Raw genomic sequence first — 11,957 nt, 5'->3', positions numbered from 1 at the left:
ATGCTTCCCATCATGTCTGCTGGCAGCAGAGGCACACAGGGACATAATCAATGCAAACCAGAGATCAAATAGGCTCCATGTTCTTTGATGATCATCACATTGGGGCTATTGGACAGGCCTTCCAGTTTGAGATACGATCAATTGATCGCTGGATCAGATGTTCATCCAGTTAACCATATGACGGGCCAAAACAAACCAATTTAAAATGTGATTCTCACTCCCCTGCCATTTTTCTTTTCAGGACAACGTCCAGATTATGCCAAAGTGTGAAACACATTCCATCTTATCTCACTTTCATTCAAGTGTTACAGCCAACAAGCTGGAGTTCGGAGAAAAGTGGAATCTTTCATAGAAGTCCCATAAAGCAAAGCAAAGACACATGAAGAAATGAAGTAGTTTTATTAGAAAATTATGATTGTATGTGAACAAAAATAAAGAACCAAAAGGTGAAATGTTGAAGTTCCTTGTCAAAATACCTGTCATTGAAACTAAAGGGTGGTATTAAAAAAAAAAAAAAAAAAAAAAAAAAACAATACAGGAAGAGTGTACTTAGCAGCTTTCCAAACAAAATAAACTTGACAAGTTGGTCTGAGACTTCCTTGATGAGCCACACATCCTGATCCAATATCCTCTCCCTTACTCGCAAAGCTCAAACAGCCTTGCGGTGGTACTCTGGCGGAGCCACCTCGTAGTCGCTGGCGCTGAAGAGCGTTGCGGAATTCTTGACGAGATACCTGCAACAAAGCGACATGTCTCACACGACTGCTTTGTTGTACAGGTGAACTGGTGATGATCCAGCTAAAAAATATATGTGTGCAGATGCTCACTTGAGGAAGTCTTGCAGGTAGGTGAGCAGCAGGGCTAGGCTCTTCTCATCCAGAGGAGTGTAAGCCAGCATGGCTCCGATTCGCACTTGCAAGACCAAAGAAGAAGATATTACAAAGAAAGGGCTATAGTGGCAAATTCCTCAGATATCGGATTGGATAGCATTGCAATATTTATGCAAATGTTCCAGCACATCGCAAAAGGTGCTCTATTGAAATCTGGTGACTGTGGAGGACAACTGAGTACAATGAAGACATTGTCGTGTTCAAAGAACAGATTGGAGATGGTTTGAGCATGTCCAGACCCTATCCAAAAAATTTGAATATCATGAAAAAGTTTATTTATTTCCATAATTCCTCTCTTTGAGCCGCTGCTCCTCCACATTGAGAGGAGCCAGATGATGTGGCTCGGGCATTTGTTTAGGATGCCTCACTGGTGAGGTGTTCCGGCCACGTCCCAACGGGAGGAGACCCCGGGGTCGACCCAGGATACGCTGGAGAGACTACGTCTCTCGGCTTGCCTGGGATCCATCCCCTCGGAAGAGCTGGAGGAAGTGGCTGTGGAGAGGGAAGTCTGGGCTTCCCTGCTAAAGCTACCGCCCGCCGCGACCCAACCTCGGATAAGCGGAAAATGGATGGATAGATTTCCATAATTCCAATCAAAAAGTGAAACTTTCATAGATTATAGATTCAGGGCCCACAATTTTAAAAAAATTAAAGTATTTATTTGTTTATTTTTACATCCATTTTATTTCCAGCTCGTAAAACCCACAAAATCAGAAATTCAAAAATTTTAATACTGTGACGAAGTCACCATTTACTTCTCAGTTTTTGTAGAAAAAAAGAAAGAAATTAGGGTCACATTAAAATCAATCAAAATATGGTCCTTTCAAAATCACTTTGCTTTAATCACTGCCTCGATGCGCAGTGGCATTGAGACAATCAGCCTGTGGCATCTCCTGGGAATTATGGAAGCCCAGATTTCCTTGATGCTTGCTGTCAGTTCTACTTTGTGGGTCTGGTGCCCCTCATTTTCCTCTTGATAATACCCCATAGATTCTCAATGGGGTTAAGATCCGGCGGGTTGGCTGGCCACTCAAGCACTGTGATGCATGAGCATCAAACCAACTTTTGGTGCTTCTGGCGGTATTGGCAGGGGCCAGGTCCTGCTGGAAGATGAAATCAGCATCTCCATACAGATCCTCAGCAGAAGGAATCATGAAGTCCTCTAAAGCATTCTGGTAGACTGTTACGGTAACCTTGGATTTAAGAAAGCAGAGTTTACCAACACCTGCACTGGACATTGCACCCGAAAATCATGACTGAATGTGGATATTTCACACTGGACCTCAAGCAGCTCGGGTTCTGTTCTTCAACTGTCTTCCACCAAACCCTTACACCTTGATTCCCGAATGAAAGGCACACTTTACTTTCATCGGAAAAGGGGACCTTGGAACACTGGCCAACAGTCCAGTTCTTCTTCTCTTTGGACCAGTTGAGACAATATGTTGGCTCAGGCTCAGAAGTGGCTTGACCAGAGGAACCCAACAGTTGTAACCCATCTCGCGGATGCGTCTGAATGTGGTGGTTTGTGAAGCTGTGACTTGCGCCTCAGTCCACTCTTTCTGAATCTCTGCTAGATTCTTGAATCTTCTCTGTTTGATAATCCGCTGAAGCCCACGGTCATCTCTTTTGCTGGTACATTTTGTCCTTCCATTAGACTTTCCATTGATATTATTGGACACAGCACTCTTTTGTGCTCAACCTTTGTGGCTTACCCGTCCTATGGAGGGTATCAATGATGGTCTTCTGGCCAGTTGTCAAGTCTGCAGTCTTCCCCATTTTGAACCCAACTGAGACAATTGAACCAAACTGAAGCAATTTAATGAGACCTGGGGAAACCTGTGCAGGTGCTTTGAGTTTAGTAGTTTTGAATGGAATTATGGAAATAAACTTTTCCATGATATTCCCATTTTTTGGAAAGGGTCTGTAAGATCATTGCATAACCTCCTCACCATGACAACACCGCGGCTAAAGTGTTGATACGACGCAGGAGGGATGGATTTTTACACCTAACTCAGATCCAACTGTTCAGATGTTGCAGCAGAAGTGGAAACCAGACATTTTCCTACCTTCTAGTGTGCAATGTTATGAGCAGACAGGAGCCCATTGTAGTCCTCTTGTATTGTAGTTCAAGTCGGAATGTGTTTTTCTGCATATACCTCACTTGTAACAAGTGGTTATTTAAGTTGCTAAAACAGGCTGGCCATTCACCCCTGATATTGACAAGGCGTTTATGATGATGTTGATCATCTTGACCATGTTTATTTATACACAACGATGCATTAAGTTTGTTGTCATGGCATTGGATGATAGACATTTGCATTGACCAGAAGTTGGATGGGTGTACATAATGAAGTGACTGGTGGATATATTTTAGAATCACACACCTTTTGTTGATCTCAGACATGCACTGATGTCGCGTTGGAGTATGTGAGTATATCCGGTGTATCGAGATTATGCTGTACTAGTTTGCTAGCAGGTACTCAATCAGTGAGGATAGTGTGGTGCAAGAGGGTTTACCAAAGAGCCTTAACAGGTGTGGGGCGCCGTAGATCTGTGACATGGATGTATCTGGGTGGTTGGCCAAGATGTCTGCGTACTGTGGTCTCTCAAATTTATAGAGCAGCTGGGTGCCCAGCATAACGTTAAAATATTCCCGCACTCCGGCAACAACCTCACTCACGGCAAACTCCCTGAAAGTGAGGAACATAAGAGAACCTTTAGACTCCGGACAGTATGCTAGAAAACAAGTAAATTTCTGTGAACATTAGAAACAAGTCTTACTTGCTGTCAGAGGTTCCTCTCGATTTCTTGTAATTTGCGTAATCTTCAAGCACCACATCAACGTTCTTCTTAGCAGGCAGATGGAAGAGCTGAAGACAGAAAACAATCAGAGGTTGGTGACACTGTATGGAAAGGTCAGAAGGTCCACTGCCCTCTGTGCTATGCAACTGAACGCAACTGCGGGCCAGGGTTGTGCAATAATTTGTAGCCGACCATCACCAACAGGTTTTGCTGCGATTAAAAATTTTAAATTGCAGGTGAACAACATTGCAACGTCGCAGATGAACAGCCAATCAGCAATGCCACGTTGTATCACATGATATTTAAAGGTCCCATAGTTTGGCTATTTCGACCTCCAAAGAGTAACTAACATGGCCCACGCCATTAAAGCTTATTGGCTTCCCAGTGACGAGGACTGGCTAAGTGTGGCTGAATGTTTAGCTACACACAAGTATGGCTAGAATAATTTGATACTGTTTAGCCACATTGGCTAAGAAGTTTCATGACCTAATGCCAACCCTGCTATGGCTAAAAAGCAAAGCGTGGAGAGTGTCTTTCACCGAAATGCACAAATGCAGTCAATGAATGGGGCTATCATTCCGAATACCCACTCAAACATCCAGACTCTCTCTTTTTATTTCTCACAAGTTTCCGCTCTTGCTGTATTATAATAATACAGCTACTGCAGGCAGGGCAATCCACTTCTTCCTTAGAAATTGCACGAAGTTGACTGTGGTACTGTACTATAAAAAAATAATACACTACATGTGAAGCCTCAAAATTTGGTTCCCTGATAAGAACACCATGGTCACTGTTTTCCTGGCAGCAGGTGTCACCGACTGTACTTTGGTTGCAATTGTTCAGTTCAGTAACGCTGTTCGGTGTACAGCGGCCCTAAGACAACAGAAAATAAATATACTACTAACCTGTTTTTGTCGTGTAATCAAATCCCAGTCATCTACAAGCCAAGGTTTCAGCTCCTCAGGGATTTTGACTTTAACTTCCACTCTGTTTATGAAGGTCTCCTCCTGACCAAACAACATACATCAAGTAACATGATATTACACAAGACAACCAGCAACACTTACTACCACACACAGCACAAACACAGTATATGATGTGATTTAACTTCTACGTAGGAGAGTGGTGAACATACACTTTCAACAGTGGGGTCAACACGAGCCCTCTTCTTTCGTGGAGGGTGGGCTGGGTCCCCTCCTGAACTCGGCCCTTCTCCTGGACCAGGAGCTAGAACCGACAGACATACTTAACTCTTGCTGAGGAGGGCTGTACACAAGAAATAGCCTCAAAATCTGACGCATTTTGTAGAAATATGTAGTGTTTGTAATATTGACATAATGTGCCATCATCTCTATCCAACAAAAAGGATGCCCCCCCCCCCCCCCAAAAAAAAGTATGTTCTGTGTATTGTGTTTTGAATAAAAATATTAAAAAGAAAAACAATTTAGAAATATAATATATGATTTGTGTTTGACAGCAAAACCGTTCCGCAAAGAGATTGAATGATGTCATTTAGGGATGCACCGAAAATTTGGTCGCTGAACATTTTTGGTTGAAAATGGTCCGATAGTGCCTTTTTGGTTTTCATCTGATTTTGTCAACAAAAAACAAAAAAAAGCCGCAACGCCACTCTGGGCAGGCTAAGCAGTGCAAAATACCCAGTCTCTGTCGCACTTGGTTGGCCACAAGGCACTACCTTGGAGCTCGACGTGAGATAGACTTAGAAGAAAAAGGTGGGTGGCGAGAACTAGCAGAGGAGACCGGTGTTTCGTACTGGTTAGCCCGCTCAGACTGCACGCATGCCGGCCACGACGAAGTGAATATCAGGGCGCACTGCCATTGAGCTCAGGGTAAGATTAGACATAGGAGAAAAAAAGAAACAGCCAGTTAGCGGTGCGTCATTTATCATAATTTCTTTCTGTGTTTCAATGATTAGTTAGTCTTTTTTTTCCCCTACATAACCTAGATCCATCCACTGCAAGTGCAAAAATATTTCAAAAACGAATGCATTAAGTTAAAAATAAAGCTTGTGTAACAATTTTAACACTAGCTTTATGTCAGTCTACAAGCCTGATGAACATGAACATGCGACAAGACATGATTGACTCAGTTACTCAGTTATACAGAGAAGTCAACACTTTAACATGAGAAGCACATACTTTTTTGTTTGTTCTTTTTGGTTTTCCTGCAATAGAAAAAAAAAACATTATTTACAACTGTAAAAGTATGATGCAGCATTACAAAGCGTGAGCGCCAATGAACACTGAATGTTGCACTTACACGTCGTTTTTCTGTGAAGTAGCAGGTATCTTCTTATTCGGTGCAGCACCCCTCATTCTTCCTTCAACATAATGGTCTCTAGGATAAGAAAGGATGCAACAAACAGTCAACGTTTTGGAAATCATCGCTATTATAAATGATTGATCATATGCAAAGTTAGATATGTGGGTCTCTGCCTCTGCACATTTGTATATAAGTTAGGTAGTTACAGTAGATCAAAAATATGTATACACCCCTGTTTAAATGGCAGGTTTTTGTGAAACAAAAAAAAAAATTACCATTTATCGCAAAACTTTAAACCATTAATGTGAACATATAACCTTTTATTATCTTTTTGAGAGGGGAGTTAAAAATAACTGAATAGTGTGGTTGTACACACCCTCTTATAACTGGGATTCAGCTGTGTTCAGAATTAACCAATCACATTCAAACTCACATTAAATGGGAGTCAGCAAACACCTGCTTCTATTTGAAGGTATGGTGTTTCATAACCAGGGCTCGAGACTGTGACCAAATTGGTCACGTATGAGACCCTTTTCTGTGTGAGCGAGTAAAGTTTTCATGTGGTTGCATTTTTGCAAGTGGGTGTTTTAATGCTCCCTTATCACAGTCACACTGTTTAGAGACATTGTGGTTGAAAGTCACCATCTTTTTCACTGCTTTAGTCAATCTCCTCCACCTACACGCTGTCCTTTCTGAAGATAGATACAGTGCCATCTCATGACTTATATTCAATTGCGCTTGTGAATTGTTGAAGGTTTCATTTGTGGATCAGCAGGCATCCATGTTTGTTTTTGAGACAAACGTAACAGTTTTCAAGACACACACAATTTGAGACTGTTCACACGTGTGGGAAGGTCCGTCCCTCCATCCACTAGGTGGCAGTGTTGCTGTCTCCGTTGACTGCAAGTCATTTTTATGTGAATCCAAAAGTCTATGGTCCGATCCTTAAATACATGCGCGCATGCGCGCGCATACACACACACGTACTGGTGCGACCAACTGAAAAAGACCAGTGCAAAAGTTAGTGTCGAGCCCTGGTAACACACTTTCTCCACTCATGTTTGGGAGATTTAGTTATGGTCCAATGAAACAAAGGCTGAACTTTTTGGCCATGAATCCTTAAGGTATGTTTGGTGCAAGCAGACCACTGCGTAGCACCAAAAGAACAGCATACCTAGAGTGAAGCATGGCAAATAGCCCAGCATACTTTTGGGCTATTTTTCTTCAGCTGAAACTGGGGACTTACGCAAAGGTAGATGGAATTATGAACCGTTTAAAATGGCAGTCAGTGTTACCACAAAACCTTCAGGCTTCTGCTAGAAAGCAAAAAATTTTTTTTAAAAACTCTGGAAAAGCTCACTAGGACAACTGAAGAGGCACTTTAAATGGTGGTAGGTGTGTGGTGACTCCCTCATGACTAGTTTGAATGTGAATGGATAATTCTGAACTCAGCCACATCCCATTTATAAAGGGGTGTGCACACTTGTGCAACAAAATTATTTCAGTTTGTTTTTGCTTCCCCTCTCAAAATATTTTTAAAGCATTGTGTTGTACAAGTTATGGGTCACATTAATGGTGAAAAAGTTTTGAAATTATTTATCTTGGTCTCATTTTTTTCATATTAAAAAAACCCTGAATTTTGAAGAGGGGTGTGTGTAGACCTTTTATATCCACTGTACACACTTTTTGAATGTGTTAAACTAAAGAACTGTAGAATGGACATACTGGTTGGCCTTCTGAAGCTCTTTCTGTTTCTGCAGATTGCTGTCCACATACTTCAGCACTCTACTCTCAGGAACCCATTCGTCCCAACTAGAAAGAATGATGTAATAGACAATAATGCATTTATGTCAAACCAAAATACAAATGTTAACCGACTCACTTACTTTTTATTCCACCCGCTATAATGAATGAAGTACTTGATTTGTTTCTCCTTGACGTTTATCTTAACACACTGCACAGAAACACATTTGGTACACTTACAGAAGGAGACATAAGAAGGAGGCTTTCAAAGAAGCAGGGAAACTTGCTGTGGAAATTTACCTTAGCTTCGTAGAGCAATGGCCCATGAAAACACAGCACTCTTTCACCTGGAAACAACAGTCATTCATATACAGGTCAGCCTTGTATAGGTGTGTGTGTATCTGCCGCTAACTGGCACTCAAAAGGGGGCACTCGATGAGCCACACTCACGATTGCGCATATTGAGTGGCAGCAGAACTGCTGTTGTTCTTGATTTACTGCGTTTTCGTTTCCCCCCCCCCCACTTTACCAACATACACCACTAATGATGACAAAGAACAGATGTCCTAGTCTTAACAAGACTTAAACATTTCTCGACAGAGCAAGTGCATGCATTATAATTCTCACACAACATTCCCCGAAGTTAACAACTCCCCCCAAATGTCGACATGAGTAAGGCTATTTTTCAGATCCATATAGACATCTTTATTATATATTTTTTAGGCTTTACACGATCAGGATTTTTGGGGTCGATCACTGATCAGCGAGTTTAAAATAACGATAACAGATCACTGATCCGATCACAAGATGGAGCAAGGAGCAATGTGTCTATTTAAATGGCTTGTTCATTTGCTGTTTAGACTTGTCTACTGTATACTGAGTATCTTCAAAAGTATTCCCTAGTCCAGTGATTCCCAACCAGTGCGTCGTGGCACATTACTGTAGCGTGAGCGATCTTCAGGTGTGCCGTGGGAAATGATCACATTTTACTTAACTGCTCAAAATAAAATATTTGTTTACAAGAAATAATGCATCTTTGTTTTCTCCATTTTGTTCTTATATTACACCCAGTCCGATATCGTCACCATGGTAACGAGGGTATCCAATCGCGTTTGAGTTGACAAGATAAAGCCCCGTGATCGTAAAAGACGGGAAGCGAAGATTTTTTTGCAGTACCCTGACATAGTGCAATCATGAAAGACCAAACTTGTCTTGTAGTCTGATCCACGCATTACGTGCAGTCTGTCTCAGACGTGTTTTCTGTCCCACACCGCCGACATGTTCATTTTTTAAAATAACTTTATTGGCTGTCAGATATTTACAGTAGTACATCAAAAGACATGCGACAACGCTAAAAATAAATTAGCTTTTGGATTCAAATATACTATACACGATGGCGGTGCGGAGTAAATGTCTTTTGCGCAGCTGATCAATGACGTCATTGATCGCCTCGGCGAATGACAAAGCTGATCAGCATAAAATGCTAATTATCGGCCGATACCGATCAAGCCGATAAGATCGGTGTAAAGTCTAGTATTTTTCTATGCTTCTGAAAATTTTTATGTAAATTGGTGGATGAACAGAGACATTATTGAGACAAAGAGCTGGCCAAGTCCCTTCATGTGACGTTACTCTGACCCCTCGCCCTCCTGGCTCATATTTTCCCATCCGTCGCTTCCAACTCTATCCATCCATTTTCTGAACCGCTTATCCTCACTAGGCTTGTGGCTTTGCTGGCGCCTATCTCAGCTAACTTCGGGTGAGAGGCGGAGCACACCCTGTACTGGTCGCCAGCCAATTGTAGGCTTCCAACTCTAATTTTATGAATTTTATCAACTACCAATGCCGCTTAACTGTGCTCTATTAATTCCTTCCTATGTAATTTAACAATGGTGTGTTTGTTCATTCTCGACACGTTTTTTTTCTTCTATGCATGGTTGAGTGTCAAATTAAACCGCACATCACCTGACTGCCATCTGCAAACTCTGTTTGGCGTAGTTGTTTTTTTTGTTCTATAGCACAATAGATGTACAAATATATGTACACATATACAAGATGTATTGCTTGATTGCACCATTATAACAATTACAGTGGTGTGAAAAAGTCCTTCCGGATTTTTTTATTTTATTTTCACGTTTGTCACACTTAAATGTTTCTTATCAAACAAATTTAAACAAAGACAACCCAAGTAAACACAAAGTTGAGTTTTAAATGAAGGTTTTTATCATTAAGGGAGGGAGGGGGGGGGGGGGGGGGGGAAATCCAAACCTACATGGCCCTGTGTAAAAAAGTTAAGACATTTCTAAAGCTTTGGGACTCCAGCGAACCACTGTGAGAGCCATTATCCACAAGTGGCAAAAACATAGAACAGTGGTGAACCTTCCCAGGAGTGACCGGCTGACCAAAATTACCCCAAGAGCGCAGCGACGGCTCATCCAAGAAGTCACAAAAGACCCCACAACAACATCCAAAGAACTGCAGGCTTCACTTGCCTCAGTTAGGGTCAGTGTTCATTACTCCACCATAAGAAAGAGACTGGGAAAAAAATGGCCTGCATGACAGTTCCAAGATGAAAACCACTGCTGAGTAAAAAGAACATTAAGGCTCATCTCAATTTTGCCAGAAGACGCCTTGATGATAATTTTTGGAAAATACTTTGTGGTCATTTTGGAAGGTGTATGCCCCATTACATCGGACGTAAAAGTAACACTACATTTCATAAAAAAACATCATACCAACAGTAAAATATGGTGGTGGTAGTGTGATGGTCTGGGGCTGTTTTGCTGCTTCAAGACCTGGAAGACTTGTTGTGATAAATGGAACCATGAATTCTGCTGTCTCCACATTCCTCCACAGCGCTGTAAGAGACTCATTGCAAGTAATCGCAAACGCTTAATTGCAGTTGTTGCTGCTCAGGGTGGCCCAACCAGTTATTACGTGTTTTGTCACACAGGACCATGTAGGTTTGGATTTTTTTTCTCCCTGAATAATAAAAACCTTTATTTAAAAACTGCATTTTGTGTTTACTTGTGTCATCTTTGACGAATATTTAAATTTGTCTGATGATGGGAAACATTTAACGTCACAAACAGGCAAAAAAAAAAAAATCGAGGAAACACTTTTTCACACCACTGTATGTACAGCAATAGTCATATAGCCTTCGTTGCTGTCTTTTACTACATTTATATTTACATTTTTACATTGTATTACTTTACTAAAGGTCTTTAGACTATTCTGTGTTGAACATTTTAACTGAATATTCATTGTTCTTTTCAAATTATGATTTTTGTTATCCCAAGTTTTTCCACTTCGATCCTTTCGCTTAGTGACTAGAATTAATTACTTCCCTTAGACATAACATAAAAAAAGGGTCACACTTAAAATCATTGACTTCGTATAAGCGTTGGCCAGAAACGGGTGCATTTTCATCAGTTTTAAAGAGTCGTACCTTTTTTTATATACTGCACGAGCCAAACGATTTCTTTTGACAAACTAATTATACTACATTCTGAGAAACAAGCGCACGGATACTGTAATGGACCGTTAACTAATAATTTAGTTGCACTAACCTGCTGCTTGTGCACACGACAAACAACCTCGACTATAGATTTAGCCCAGCTAAGCTAACAACTATCTCAAGAGGGAGCTGGGGCGTCTAAATGTCGCTGGTCAAAATGTTTTTCAATTGATTAATGGGTTGACTTTGACGTTACGATGATATAAGTCGTACATTATGCAGCAGAAATGAAGATAATACCAGGAATAAAGACATGGCGATGTGCCCTGTGCTAATAACAACAACAATGAAAGCTAAGCTGCGGCTGAGAGGCTAGCTGATGTCTGAGCTCCATTCCATCGATTTCGACGCTTACTATCATCGCGGTTCTAAGACCGCACGGACAGAGAGCACGGTACCTTCTTGAAATTTAGGTTTCGGGTCCTGTTTCGGCGCCATTCACGGATTAAACGATCAAAATAGGGGAAAAATCGCCAGCTCCCATTCCAATCTGAAACGGTGCCGCTCACTTATAGACGTCATCACCGATGTGGTGACGTCACTAAACGCGACCAAGCAGAGCGCGACAAGGTAATACAGATTTAAGGGGAAAAAAATAAAAATAAAAATAAGGTAACACTTTACATTAAAAATAGCAAGGCAATACGTAACCTTTTTATTTTAGGGTTACGTTGATTGTGTGTCCTAAATCAGTGGTTCACCTCAAAAAATTCTTAATTCTG

General features: G+C 41.3%; 1 protein-coding gene across 1 annotated transcript; it reads right to left on the bottom strand.

The window, feature by feature from the left end:
* Positions 1 to 394: 394 nt before the first annotated feature.
* Positions 395 to 11,754, bottom strand: morf4l1 (mortality factor 4 like 1). The gene is made up of 12 exons (XM_061675960.1): positions 11,634 to 11,754; positions 8,019 to 8,065; positions 7,862 to 7,929; positions 7,701 to 7,787; positions 5,973 to 6,050; positions 5,852 to 5,877; positions 4,828 to 4,919; positions 4,598 to 4,699; positions 3,672 to 3,760; positions 3,408 to 3,580; positions 828 to 912; positions 395 to 734 (listed from the first exon to the last, which is right to left on the bottom strand). The coding sequence occupies exons 1-12, from the start codon at positions 11,671 to 11,673 to the stop codon at positions 650 to 652; spliced, it is 972 nt and encodes a 323-aa protein (XP_061531944.1). The 5' UTR covers positions 11,674 to 11,754; the 3' UTR covers positions 395 to 649.
* Between the last annotated feature and the right edge of the window lie 203 nt (positions 11,755 to 11,957).

The sequence above is a fragment of the Phycodurus eques genome, chromosome 5, assembly GCF_024500275.1.
Source record: "Phycodurus eques isolate BA_2022a chromosome 5, UOR_Pequ_1.1, whole genome shotgun sequence".
In the NCBI taxonomy this organism is placed as follows: Eukaryota; Metazoa; Chordata; class Actinopteri; order Syngnathiformes; family Syngnathidae; genus Phycodurus; species Phycodurus eques.
Note: the sequence above shows the minus strand (reverse complement) of the source record. Positions and strands in the feature narration are given on the sequence as shown.